Here is a 14,795-nt window from a genome sequence, read left to right on the forward strand (position 1 = left end):
AAAGGTGTGGTTTACCGACGACTTGAAGCTTTTCATTTTGGTTCGATTTGAGTCGTACGAAAAATTGGGGCCATCGTAAATGTATATTGTGTGAGAATACATCAAACATATACACCAGCCCTCCTACACCTATCACCATGTTTTCCTGTAGCATGCTTCGCCGAGGTGTCCTCGGAGTTTCAGCAGAAACTTTCTGGACACACCGTGGGCATGGGGTGGTGGTTCCGCCCCCGAACATCGGGTGCACACGAGGCTGACTTGATGGAGGGGAGACGGTGGAGCCGTTGAGGATGGGTAGGATTACGGCAGACGTGACGGAGGGGAGAAGAATGGGCGCTACTCGACTGAGGAGACCGGTAACGAAGAAGGATGGAGGAGAGGGAGCGTGAGTCGCGGCTAAAGCGACCCATACGCGCATCTAAGCAACCTTTTTTACAGCACCGAAAACAATTCCCGCGGTGGCCGACACGTCGTAGGTTCCCTCCCTATGTTTTGCCCAGGCGGAATGTTGCTCGACGGCGACACCACTGCGAAGCATTTATTCATCCCCGACGAAAACTTTTTAAAAACAAAATAAATCCCGGAACAAAATCCCCCAGGTAGGCCGGTATCGGGTATAGCCACCCCACCCCACCCCGCGGGTCCACGACCCAGGCAGAAGTGGTAGCAGCGCACTCCGTCGTAGAACCGGCCCACCGCCACGCCACCCCCGCAGTCTACTCCCAGCGCCGCCGACGCCGCCGCCGGGGAAGACCGGGATGGCCGAGAAGCCGGCGGGCCCGGCCTCCAGGTCCAGGATCCGGGGCGGGCTCGCCCCCTCCGCGCCCTCCTCCAGGTCCCATTGCCCTCGATCTGCATTTCCGCCCGGGGCCCCGTTTGAATTTTCTTGCCGGGGTTCGTTCGAGCCGTCCTTGACTCTCTCTCCCTCTTTTCCCCTGGTGTTTCTTGGTGCAGGAGGGTGGTCTCGATGGCATACACGGCGGCTCCGCATCAGGCCAAGAAGGTGAGCGAGAGGCCGCCTTGACCTTGACCCTGACCCCGCTCTAAATCTCCTTTTCAAGCATCTTTTGGCTTTCCGAATCGCTTCTTTGTCTTGCTCGGCGAATGCTGGGTTCTTGGGTGCTCAAAGCTTGAGCCTGTCTTTGGCGGCGAGGAGTGTCGGCATTGTGCTCCTGCAAGGTCCGGTGTCAGTGGGCTAGTGGACATCAGCAGTGTCCTAGCGAATTGAAGGGAGGAAACTGTCCTGAAACAGTGCTCATTGCACCTGCAAAAACTAGATACGTGCTTGTTAGTACTAGTGGTTGTTGCTGTTTGCACTGGTGGTTTTGATCTATGCCACAACATCTGCTCCATGTGCAGGTTCCTGAGCCAAAGGTTGTGAAGCCAACAAGAACCACGCCGGCCAAAAGGCGGCAGCAGCTGGATCAGGCGCAGAAGCAGAGGGAAGAGCTCGCTGCTCTGCAGGAGCAGCTCAGTGGCCTGCAATGCAAACTGCTTGAGAAAGACGAAGCTCTGAGGTCCGCGGAGAACTTGATTGGCCGGGTCAGTGCCGCAAACGAAGAGGTGGATGAATTGAGAAGCCAGCTTAATGATAAGGAATCGCTTGTCGAGTCTACTGGCTCTGAGTTGCATGGTGCAAAGGTATACTGGACTTGCTTGGTACCTTTGGCATATCGCTGAAGTTTATATTTCAAAAGTGTTATTGCTGCATAACCAGCTCCTTCATTCAAGAAAACACCATTCTAAAAAAATTTACACCAGTGAAGATGATGCTATGGGACACTATCATTCAGACAACAAAGTCACTGTCCTAGTTTTATTCTCTGCGCTGTATGGTTTTGATAATGCAAAGCAATGTACCCCAAGTTCTTATTCAAAATCGATCAGAAAATGGCGCAGTTAGATATACAAAGTGTGCACCATGTTTTGTGAGCCTATAATTGTTCCACTTTAGTTGGCCTGTCATGTACCATTTATCATTGATTTGATTGAACTGGACTGAAGAAAGAAACCTATGACATGCTGATTTGAGGTTCTAACTACGCTGCTGCTCGGCATTCAATGCTGAGTAGTGATTTTCATGGATCTGACAAGTACAAATATAACTATGCATTTAACATTATTTGACCTTTTTCTACAAATTCTATTTGGCATTTTCATGCCTTACTTGATTAGTGATACATGTTTTCCTCAATGTGTTTCAGTGCCATGTTAAAGATGATTATGTCTTTTGTCTGTTTCTTTTAATGTTGAATAGTAAATCTATTTGGCATTTTCATGCCTTACTTGATTAGTGATACATGTTTTCCTCAATATGTTTCATTGCCATGTTAAAGATGCTTATGTCTTTTGTCCGTTTCTTTTCATGTTGAATAGTAGATTCTAAAGAGTAAAAAGGCCAACACAGTTCTTTATATTTCAACTGACATATGCTGTAGTGCTCTTTGTCTTTGGGAATCTTAAATTTGATGCTTTCTAATTTGTATTCATGCTTGTTAATGTTACAAGAGACTTCTATGTTTTTCATCCTGTGTCATAAAGGTATAGGCTCAATTTAATCACTTCGTTAGTAATAGCACTGCTAATTGCAAAGTACTCGCTGATTTGTTGTTATTGTTGCAGATTATGTTGGCAGAGAAGCAAGCAGCATTGGAGAAGCTAGAATGGGAGGCAAAGATGTCAAGTACAAAAGTTGAAGAACTTGAAGTGGATGTAGCCTCTATGGATGTTGAAATCTCTGCTCTGATGAAGGTATTCAGGAAAATAACAGAGAACAACCGAGCCTCTCATCCCACAGAGAGATCTGACGATTCATCGTTGGAATGTGAACCAGTTCAGCTTGATGTAAGCTCATGTCCTGTTACATTCCCGTAAACTCTTCAACGCTATTGTATATCTTGCTTGATGAAAAATTGAATTAATTATGTCTTTATCTGAATGAGCTATCCATATGTGCTTTGCTCCAAAACTGATTTTTAATTTGTTGTTTCTCCTATTTGCTACGATGCAGGATACGGTAGGTGATATTGACACGGAGAAGATGGAGCAGGAAATGTCAGCCTACGTCACGGCTCTAGCAGCCGCGAAAGACAATCCTACAGAGGAATTCCTGAAGGCAGTAACTGAGGCAAGGCTGAGACTCCAAGCGTTTGTACTCTTAACTTGTCTGGATAACATTGACCCATGCTCTGTGCCCACTGCCCAGAGCAGCTCTCGTGAGGCTCGGCAGAAACAGTTTCGCCATTGGGTGATATGATGTGCACGCGAGTTGACAGTTGTCGCCACTGGGTCTTATATCGCAGAGGATCCGTGTTTGTATCCTCTCATCTTGGATCTGGGCCGATGATGCCTCTGATCTCGTTGTTGTAATGTTATCAACTATTTGTAGTATGTGACTGGGTGGCATCTTAGTAGAGATTTCAACTTGTACAATTTTAGTAAACATCTGATGGTTCAACCTGTCTGGACGACCTAGAGATTATTGTTCTAAGTGGTCTGAACATTTGCAATCCGGAGTATGTTCTCAAACTTTCAGGCTATTGTTTGGTTTCATGCACATGCATGGAGTTTGTGAATTTTATTGAACATCCGATGGTTCAGCCTGTCTTAACGACCAAGAGATTTAGTCATGGACAGGGATGCGTGGAAGTTAGCTATGTTGTTGTTGTTGTTGTTGCTGTTATTTTGTTGTTTTCGTGTATGTTCTCAAACTTTCTGGCGATTGTTTGGCATGTGCACGGAGTTTGATTTCAGAAGCAGATACATTTGAGTTTGTGGGAGAGAAACAGGAGGGCTCACAGAACATAAGTATATCCTGGCAACCAGAAGAGTTTTTGAAGGATTTTCAGAGTATTTTCCTGGTCCAACCCAAGATTCCCAGGTATACCCACAAAACCTTCAGATTCTAGTATCAAGACACTAACCTAGACCTAGCGTATTGGAACGGGATTGGGAGGAGTCCAACAATCCCAAACCTCTTCGGGGTGGAAAAACACCAGTACCAACCGAGGCTTAAATGTATTTCCACTCTTATTTTGCTAGAGGTCATACCAACAGTGACACACATAGGTCACACAGAGCATACACACTTGTAGTTCAACATGGTCATTCTAGAGGTAAGTACATTGTGCTGCCGTATTCACAAAATGTATTTTACAACATCTACCAAAAGGAACACAAACCTAGCAACATTTAAAAATTGCATGTGTACACTCCTAGTGTGTTACAGCCTGCTGCAAATCTATAGCCACAAGCACAACAACCAACATCTAGGTCAGGTAAGCATTCATAGATGGCATGCAGGTGTACAACACAGCCACAAACCTAGAAAAAGCAAACACTTCAGTGCAGCTACCTCCAGGCAAGGACGAGCCACATGAATGTTGGATGTTGGATCACTTGTCCACCAGCAGCAGAGATAATTCAGAAAAGAAAGGCAAAAGTCATAATACAAGGTTACAGACCAGTCGATCATCCTAATACATAGTAAATGGTACATTCTTGCACTCACGGTGTTCTTTCCTCGCATGATAATAAAGTAAACAAAAAGAGTATTTAGGGGAATCACAACACGTTTGACAGGTTTTTCCGGCAATATTATGCCACTCGGCGACTATATTTAAGGTAGGGGCAGGTAGGGGTAGGCAGGCAGGCGGCAGCATATCTTGTATCCGAGGAAGCTGGAATCATGACTTCGCACTTATTCGAACTGCTTGTATGGCTGCAAGAGAGAGAGAGAGAGAGTACAAGTCAGTACATGGTAGCAGGCTAGCAGCAAAGTAATACAAATAGGTAAAATATAATAATAGCACCAGAACATACAGTACAGCACAACCTTAAATACTACACCCTCTGTTCATTAATATAAAACGTCTTCCATTTAAGAACAGAGGTAGTACTATCTTTTATACCACAATTACCAGCACTTCAATATGAAAACTAATACATGAAGGCTGTGAACTTAATGGTGTTACAAGTAAATTTGCTAAACTGAGTTATTAATGGGAAATAGAGCAAAGTAGAAATAAGCTACAGACTTGCAGCAGGTGCTATATGCCGACAAAAAGTTGGCAGCCAACAAAAAATTGAACAGACTATCTACGGATTTGTTGTAGAAAGAAAAACTAAGGACATATTTCGAAACAAAGAATGTAAAATTATATCTAGACACATTTCATCTTAACACTATGTACCTAAACATGAAATGATTAATCAAATACATCCAACCATAATACAGGATAATAGTATTTGCTGTAAAATGTTTCTCCTTCACGGCCAACTAGGCAATGAAACAAGCAGGCAAATAAAAAGTAGCAGGGGCAACTCCACCAGTAGCATGATAATGCAGTGAAAGTTAGAGACTCGGTTAAAAAATCACAAAACTACAAACAATTGGACCACAATATAATGGTCTAAATGGATTAGAAACCATATAGCAGCTCACTACAGCCAAAAGGAAAGATATTGGCATCAAATACTAACAATTATTTAAGTCGAGAAAGAATGCATAACAGTTCACACAGCCTAAAACAATTCCCGAATAAGAAGATCAATATATGTATAGATCACTGAATAGAAGGGACTAGCAGCCACCAATGTCATCAAAATAAAATCATGTTTGATTTAATATTCTCCGTCAATGAACACATGACAGGATGCATGCAGAAAAGAAAAGATGCAGTGCTTACGTTTTTCAGACAAGTATACATGTTTCTCACTAGATACTTAACATCCTATTGGTGATAGTACTTTATGAGTCTACAAGTAGTGCATCTAGATATTTTTCCCAAATTTCACAAAGAAACGACTATGCCCTGCCACAAAATTTATTTGAATGCAAAGCAGTATGCTGATATCCTAAACCTGTATGGCTACGGCATTTCCTTGGACAGAAGGTGGTCTTCTTTAGCTAAGAGCAGGATGTCCAGAAATGCAGCTAACCAGGAACCATAATAAAAGGAAAGCGTATTTCATAGTGCAATGTAATGAGTTTGTTGTTTTCTAGTATACACGAATGCATTTGCAAATGATAATTATATTCAACTGAGAAGGAATCTTAGTTTGGTTCAGCGCAGTCATAGCCTGGTACTCATTTTAGTGAACTCCAAGTTGTTACTAGTGAGTGCTAAGTCTAGTTACAAGAATATAACATGTTACATGAATATTCAACACAGGGCAATAGTCCTTATAAATGTGGAACATTCTCTATATTCAGTAAAACTTAAGCTTCTATCAAGTACAGATAGGTCCTGGCATAAGATATAACTTCACTAACTCTGTTGTCTGACCTATGCTGGCTATTATGTTTCTACACCTTAGATCACTGGAGCACTAGACTTCAAGCTATGGAAATAAGTTATTACATGTGATGCAGTGGAACTTGTTAACCCAAGACACCTCCAGTCTTCCACTTAATTAATGTAAATGTGAAATTTTGGTCTAGGTCACGCATTTTGACAAGTATGTGTTCAATTATCTCAATATGCAGGAACATTGTTTCCAGCACGGGACCTTTCGACTAATTGTCAGAGCGTCCAGTGCGGAACAGAAGGAGTGGCATAAGCAATTACAAGCCCCAAAACAATACAGTTAGGTCTTTTTACAACTTATATTAACTTCCAAGGCCTACTCTGCAGTACTTATCAAAATGCTGGAGCATAAACACCACTGGTCATATTTGAAGAATACAGGGTGAGAGCCTTTACAATTCCTTTTTGAGGATACATCATATAAATAACAATTGGATTACAAGGAGGTTTTCTACAACAGCTTATTTACAAGTTACAAATCTAAGTTACATTCTCAAATTCCCAGCTTGAGCAATGCCTTTAAGCTACAAAAGAATTAACGAAAAATCTATACACAACAGCAACCAGAGCGCTATACAGATGGTATCCAGTGGGTTACACAAGTATGCAGCTATACAGTGATATCCGACGTCAGGAAGCTACGTACAGGTATACAACCAAATGAAAGAATGATTACATTGAAAACAAAGAACAAGAACAGATAAAGCAGAACTTACATCTCAGTTAATGCTACAACAGATCCCTGGAGACACAAGCAGTTATAAGCAGTGAAGGGTTGAAAGTTGGCATGTGCAAAAATATGCCACCTCGGATTGCCGCTGCCCCTACACTAGGCATCCAGGAACATCACTCGTGCGACATTCGTCGCCGCTTTGAGTGATCAACCTCCCTTGACCTGCTTCGTCTCCCAGATGATCTTCCTCTATCCCAGTCTTCAGTACGATCAGAATCACGCTCCCTGTGTCTGTGATAATCACCATGGCGATCTCTGTCATCCCTGTGTCTGTCCCTATCTCCTCTATCCCTCTCCCTTTCCCTATCTCCTCTGTCCCTCTCCCTTTCCCTATCTCCTCCTCTGTCCCTCTCTCTTTCCCTCTCACGACCCATATCCCTTTCATCACGGTGCCTTCTCTCCGGCAATTCTGGCGGTGGGGGCAAATCCTTTTCCCTCTCCCGCCTCCTTTCTGGTGCACCTGACCATTCCCGCTCTGGTGGCCTCTCTTTACCATGGCTTCCACCTTCTCCATAGTGCTGATCAGATGCTGCATCATCCCCATAGCTTGATTGTTCCTCACCTCCCCAACCACCACCCATGCTTGGGTCTGGCCACATTCCAACACCCCCGGCACCCATACCACCTCCTCTCCCAAAGAATGCTGGGTTCACATGAGGAGCAACCACAGGTGGGAATGGCTGCATCAAGCCTGGGAACGGTGCACCCCCAGGTCCACCAGGGAACCCTCCAAACCCTCCACCCATCCTTCCCATGGCTGCACCATAGCCAGTGGGATCAAATCCCTGCCCCATCATCCCTCCGGGATGCATCATTGGTGGCGGCGGAGCCACCATCCCTCCGTTCCCCATGATCCCTCGGCCACCCACCGGACCCATCCGATTCCTCATATTCCCACCAGGACCTCTACCCCCCATCCCACCACCACCTGGACCTCTGCCCCAATTCCCACCACCTGCCCCGCCTCCTCCTCCACCACCGCCGCCACCACCAGCTCCTCCGCCTCCCCGGCCACCATAGTTTCCTCCAACCTGAGGCCCAGGCGGGCCTCCAGGTGGACCACCACCACCTCTGCCACCACTCTTCTGCATACCTGAATTCTGCTGACCCATCGGTTGGTGGTTCTTCATCTGAGCTTCACCCATGCGGCGTACAGTGTTAGGCGAAGCAAAGGCCACGACACAGGGACGGCCATTGAACGGGTGGCCGTTCATGCCCTCCTTGCAGGCAGCAGCAGCGCCAGGGTCAAAGAAATCGACCTGGCAATATCCCTTGGATTTCCCGCTCGCCTTCTCATCAAAGAACCTGACTTCCTTGACATGGCCGTACTTGACGAGCTCCGCCTCCAGATCCGCGTCCGTCGTCCACCAGTGGAGGTCCCCAACGAAGAGCGTGGTAGCGCCAGGGCCGTCGCCACCCCCGCCGTTGCCAACAACTATCGGTCCTCCCCCGAAGTTGCCCCCTCCCTGCCGGTGGAACCCGTCTCCTCCCGACTGGATCTGGTGGTGGGGAGGCGGCGGCGGTGCCGCGGCGACGGGAGGCTGAGGCGGCGGCGGGAGATGGGACGGGTTGGGGCGGTCTTGGATGGGGGCAGGGACGGACGCGACCCCCGGGATGTGGACCTTCTCCGGGTGCCCCATCGGAGGCGGCGGCGGGGGAAGCGGGAGCGAAGGGGTAGGCAGAACCTGCTGCTGCTGCTGCGGCGGGGGCGCCTGCTGCGGGGGGAGCTGGTGCTGCTTGGGGGGCAGCGCAGGCGGCGGGGGCTGGACGGGGGGCTGGGAGGCGTGGAGGAAGCCGTCCCCGACGTTGACGTCGTTGTAGAGGTCGTCGTAGTCGTCGTCGTCGCCGTAGTACTGGTCGACGTCCTGCACGGCGGAGATGGCCTCCTTCCGGTGGAAGGAGCCGTCCCCGTCGGGATCCATGGCGGCGGCGGCGGGGGCAAACCCTAGGGGCTGGATCTGGGGGGAGGGCGCGCCGAGGTGGAGGGGAAAACGAAATAAGCTGGAGGCTGGTCTGGCTGGTGCTCGGATTTGGATTTGGAGGGTGTGCGCGTGCGCCTCGTCCCGGGTCAGGACCGGACGATGGCAGGTGGGGCCCGCGCGGTGAGCGCGGGATGGTTCCGGTGAGGTCAGGCGGTGGGACGTGGCGGGCTGGCAGTGGACGGGTGGGCTTGACAGATCTTTGGGCCCTCGGTCGACACCATAGGCCGGTGCCTTTTCTCAAAGGCCTGTGCCATTCGAGGAGTTAAGGCCTGGAATTTCATAGGACTATGGGGATAGGATTTTTTTTTGCGGGAAAAGAATTGTATTACTCAATGATCAAGTTCTTACACGAAATCACTAATTAAGGAGTACTTGTTGCAAAGAACACTCCACCTTCCCAGGTCACGACAAGTGGCGCACATGCAGCACGCCACTTGTCGCAACCTGGGAGTTTTCCCTTTTTTCGTGGATCCGTTCATTCAAAACGTTTTATCTCTTAAACCGTTTTCATCATTGGATTCCTCGCGTCGAGATCTTTAAAACTAGATCCCATATTGATAGGTTTTGACGAACTTTTTTTCATGAAAAAACCGGACGAGAAAACCAAACCGGGAGCACGGTTTTTTTCCCTTTCTGAAAAAGGCTCGCGAAATCACAACCGTGCCTCTTGTGGAAGCAAAACCGTGACTCTCGTGGAAGGAAAAAAAAAAGAAAACGCGTTTTTTTCCTTTTCAAAAGAGGCACGCCCGTGACTCTCGCGAAAGCACAACCGTGCCTCTGGTGAAAGCAAAACCGTGACTCCCGCGAAAGAAAAAAAAACAGAAAACGCGTATTTTTTCCCTTTCCGAGAGGCACGGCCGTGACTCTCGCGAAAGCACAACTGTGCCTCTCGCGGAAGCAAAACCGTGACTCTCGCGAAAGAAAAAAAAACGCATTTTGTTTTTCCCTTTCCGAGAGGCACGGCCGTGACTCTCGCGAAAGCACAACCGTGACTCTCGTGAAAGAAAAAAATAGAAAACACGTTTTTTTGTTTCCGAAAAGCACGGCCGTGACTCTCGTTAAAGCACAACCGTGCCTCTCGCGGAAGAAAAACTGTGACTTTTCGCGAAAAAAAAAGAAAATGCGTTTTTCGCGTAAAAAAAATTCCGATTTTTTTCGAAAAGCTAAGGAAGACCGGGGGAAAACCAAAACGTCGAAAAAACCGTTTAAAAAGCCGAAAACGCGTGCGGAAAAATAAGAAAAATAAAATCTGGAGGGAGCGTCCAAAGCGCGACACGTGGCGAATGGCCGAGAGCGCGCCAAGTGGCGCTGATCGTTGCGAGGCTCCCGAAGTAGCGCTCGTTAACTAGTTGCTCTCGTTCTTACAGTCTTCACAGACAATCATCAACACCTCCTCCGGGCCCGAACCGACCCAAGTAATAGTCCGGCCCTCGACTCTAGCGAAACTAGCAAGTCTATCACTAGCTTTTTTTTTACTACGAGGAACATGAGTAATACAAAAATTCCTAAGACTCAACAGGTGCTTGATCTTTCCCACCAAAAGAGCATAAACTGAACGGTCCACCTCCTCACATGAAATCATAGACACGACATTGCTTGAATCCATCTCAACTTCAATCGGTAGGGCCGACCGCTGAATTGCAAATGACAATCCTTCCATACATGCACAAATAAATCTGAGAATGGTTTTGCTATAATCGGGTTTGTTGGGTCGGTTTCTCTATGTGGGTATGTGTAGTTTGGGTGTTAACGGGCTGATTCTGACATTGGTTCAGTTTAATTCGGTTTTGTGTATCAAATGGTTGGGTATAATCAGGTATGGGTTCAAACAGTTCCAATTCCAAACAATTTAACCCATGGGTCGTACCCAGGTTGTGAGAACTGTTTAGGCCTATTTGCTCCACGGCTGCCCGTAACAGCGAACATGGTTGGTGCGGGGTTGCGCGCAAGGTGTTTGCTGAAAAGCAAAGCGCGAGCGAGCCATGAGGGACTTCACGTCCAGATCGCGGACAGGGCGTCGTCCTCGAGCAGCGCCGGCAAGGGCGCTGCGCAGAACCTGGTCACCTGCCTCTACCGGACGCAGTTCGCCGGCCGGCCCCGCGTCAAGAGCCTCGACGTCGACGGCGGCAATGTCGACATTTTCTGGGACCTGTCGGCTGCCAGGTTCGGCGCGGGGCCGGAGCCGCTGGAAGGCTTCTACCTCGCGCTCGGCGGATGGAGTTACGGCTCCTCCTCTTGCACGACGGCGTCCCTGCAGAGGTCGCGGAGGCCCGGACTGGTTGGTCGGTTTCCCCGGCGCCTGGATGAACCCGTCGTTGGCCACCGCCGGGCTGTCCACGATGTGCACACGCGCACCCACCCTCGCTGCCGTCCCTCGCGCTGCATCTTCGCTAGTTTCCTAGGTTTGCTTCATGTGTTCTGTGCGTCGAGACCGGAGCTACCGGAGGTGCGGGTGGACACATACCGGAGCGCATGGAGTACTGACAGCTGTCTGGGCTCTGTCCGTCCGTGGCAGCAGCTGCCTGATTCTTATTTAGAGGTATCGCCACTTGCTGCTGCTTGGCCGTCGTAGCTCTTGCCACCGCGCTATCACTCTGCTCCTCTGCTGCTCCTATGTTTGCAGCGGGTGAGGAGGTGGGCTCGCCATTGATGGCCAGACGGCGGGCACAATGACGAGGTTCTATGGCAGCTTGTCAAGTATGGATCGAAGGGGACCTTGCGGGTGCCCATCTTCCTGAACCGCCTGATGCTACCTTGCAAGCTGATGTGTTGACCCATTAGAGCAAACAGTTTTCAACCCACTTTAGAATGGTTTTAACCCATAAATGGGCAATCGGTTTAGTTCAGTTTGGTGGAAAGATCGGGTGGGTTTGGTTTTAGTTGGGTTGATAATTTTTTAAACGGGTTTAGTTGTGGTTGGGTTGACAGAAATTTTCGTGTGGGTTCAGTTGAGGTATGGTGCGGTTTTCAAACCATCCTCAGGTTGACGCACAAAGCTCCGCTTCCAATGCATCTCTGCAATAAAACAAGGTTCTGCAAGATGAAAAAATGACCGTCCCGGAGCTATCCCACATGATCATCCCGGCTCCTGCTCCACCTGATTCAGCAAAAGACCCATCTGTATTTAATTTGACCCAGCCCCGCTTGGGAGGCTTCCACGGTGTGTCTTGTTTCGGATGCTTCATCTGCTGCACCGCACTATCATAGATTACGCTTCCTTTTCCCTTTGCCGGATCACAACGGGCATTAACTTGGATCCCAATTAATTCATCCAAGTACCTTTGGAGGAAGCTCACTGACACAGACATGGGAGGGGCCGGTTTGGCATGCATTACCTCATTGCGTATGTACCAGCATCTCCAGAAGATTAGCAAGACCATGCATCGCTGATTGTCATTCATTTGGGCAAGCGAGTTGAGGAGCCACTCCTTGCCCGAGTTCCGAAAAGATTTCAGCGCTGGAATATGCCATAAGGTGGCCATCTGCTCATATAAGTCCCGTCCGAACTAACACCTAATGAACGGGTGGAAATTATCTTCCTCCTCCATACCACATACAGGACATATACTACTCAACTCCAATCCAATCCTGTGTTTATTCTTCCAAGTGGGCAGTGAGTCAATTGACAATCTCCATGCGAAGTTTTGTACTGTTGGGGGGACGCTGCACTTCCATATATATTGCCAGCATGATCGACTACCATCCGGCGCCGAGCTAGATGACACAGTTGCAGCCCTGTTCGCCTCCTCAAACGCTAGAGTATATGCCAACTTGACCGTAAACGTGCCAAGTTTCTCTGGACCCCATGCAATGACATCGTCCCCAAGCCTAGGGGATGCTCGGATTTTCAAGATTTCCTCCACATCCGCTGGTATAAAAAATCGTTGCAGCACCTCCAAGTTCCAGGATCCATTTTCACTGAGTAGTCCAGCTACAAACCGAATACGACACCGACCCTGTTGCGATACTGGCTTGTAGGAGTATGGTCTCGAGATCCAGTTATCTCTCCACACCCTAATATTGCGCCCGTTCCCAACTCTCCATATCAGCCCTTTCTTCAGAAGGTCAAGACCATGAGATGTCGCAAGCCATGAAGAAGAAGCATTGCCTGAAAATACCGTGTCCACCAAATTGCCAGTGGGGTAATATCTCGCCTTCAGAACTTGTGCGCACAAGCTTTCAAGTTTCGTTAACAAACGCCACGCCTGCCGGGCTAGCAAAGCTTGATTGAACATCCGGAAGCCCCGGAAACCAGCACCCCCTTTGTTCTTAGGCTGAAGCAAATGATCCCAGCCTCTCTAATGGACCTTCCTCTTACCTTTGCTAGAACCCCAATAGAAGTTCCTTACCATTCGTGTCAAATCATCACACACAGAGAGGGGTAGCTTGAAAAAACCCATGATATATGTTGGCAATGCTTGAGCTACTGCTTGCGCCAAGAGGCCGTCACCCCATTGGATCAGTCGCTTGGTTAGACTAGTTTGAAGATTCTGAAACTTCCCCTTTGACATGCGCCCCTCGGGGGTTGGGAGGCCCAAATATTTTTCTTCAAACACCATCGAAGTGACAGCCACAACATCTCGCACTTGCTCCTGTACCGCCCCCGGACATGCAGCACCAAAAAATATCGAGCACTTGTTGAAGTTCAAACTTTGCCCCGTAGCCCTCTCATACATGATCAAGGCTGCCTTAACATTCTCTGCTTGTTCGCTAGTAGCCTCACAGAACAGCAAGGTATCGTCAGCAAATAACAAATGTGAAATACCCGGTGCTCGTTTGCATACCTTCACTAGTGCAACACTGCCTGCTGAAACCTTACTCTTTAAAATTGCCGATAACCCATCCGCAATGAAAAAAAATAGGAATGGAGATAGAGGGTCGCCTTGCCGAAGCCCATGCGACGGTGCAAATGAATCCAAGAGGGTCCCGTTTAATTTAACACGATATCTCACCGATGTGACACAAGTCATAATCCAGTCAATCCATCGCTGAGTGAAACCCCGCTTTTGCATCACCTGCTCCAAGAAAACCCAATCCACTCTGTCATAAGCTTTTGATAGGTCCGGCTTACATGCACAAAAACTCTTCGTAGGATCTTTCTCCTGTTTGATGTAATGTAAACATTCAAAAGCCACAAGAGCATTATCTGTGATCATCCTGCCTGGAAGGCACTCTGTTCTAGAGAAACAAGAGTGTCTAGGAGTGGCCTAAGTCGATTCACCAAGCACTTCGAAATCACCTTATAAATTACATTACAGAGACTGATGGGCCTATAATCAGAAATCTTTGCAGGGTTAGAATTTTTAGGAATCAGAACAATGGATGTAGAGTTTACCCCCTCCGGCATAATTCCAGTGACAAAAAAGTCCTTAACCGCTGCAATCACATCATCTCTGACAGTGCTCCAGTTCCACTGAAAAAACCTCGCGGGGAAACCATCTGGCCCTGGCGCCTTAAGTGGCCCTATTTGAAACATTGCGTCTGCTATCTCTTTATTAGAAAATGGCGCACATAGTTTAGCATTGTCCTCATCAGTCACCATTGGCTCCAATAGATCCAGAACCGGGGCTGCTACAAGAGTTGCATCCGCCGAGAAAATCTCATGAAAGTACTTATTTGCAATCTCACTCATCGCCGCAAATTCTGAGTGCACCACACCAACACTATCAGTTAATTATCTGATTTTGTTTTTCCTTGCCCTCCATACCGCCTTATTCTGGAAAAACTTTGTATTCCTGTCCCCTTCTTTCAGCCATGAGATCCTCGATCTTT

General features: G+C 47.9%; 2 protein-coding genes across 2 annotated transcripts; one reads left to right on the forward strand and one right to left on the reverse strand.

Annotated features, from left to right (window-relative positions):
* Positions 1–578: 578 nt before the first annotated feature.
* LOC123121820 (protein MICROTUBULE BINDING PROTEIN 2C) lies at positions 579–3,534 on the forward strand. Its single transcript, XM_044541886.1, has 5 exons — positions 579–835; positions 955–1,003; positions 1,360–1,641; positions 2,623–2,844; positions 3,011–3,534. The coding sequence occupies exons 1-5, from the start codon at positions 759–761 to the stop codon at positions 3,254–3,256; spliced, it is 876 nt and encodes a 291-aa protein (XP_044397821.1). The 5' UTR covers positions 579–758; the 3' UTR covers positions 3,257–3,534.
* A 544-nt stretch (positions 3,535–4,078) lies between these two features.
* Positions 4,079–9,067, reverse strand: LOC123121821 (cleavage and polyadenylation specificity factor subunit 6). Its single transcript, XM_044541887.1, has 2 exons — positions 7,025–9,067; positions 4,079–4,720 (listed from the first exon to the last, which is right to left on the reverse strand). The coding sequence occupies exon 1, from the start codon at positions 8,961–8,963 to the stop codon at positions 7,155–7,157; it is 1,809 nt and encodes a 602-aa protein (XP_044397822.1). The 5' UTR covers positions 8,964–9,067; the 3' UTR covers positions 4,079–4,720; positions 7,025–7,154.
* Positions 9,068–14,795: the final 5,728 nt, after the last annotated feature.

This window comes from Triticum aestivum, chromosome 5D (genome assembly GCF_018294505.1).
Source record: "Triticum aestivum cultivar Chinese Spring chromosome 5D, IWGSC CS RefSeq v2.1, whole genome shotgun sequence".
Taxonomy (NCBI): domain Eukaryota; kingdom Viridiplantae; phylum Streptophyta; class Magnoliopsida; order Poales; family Poaceae; genus Triticum; species Triticum aestivum.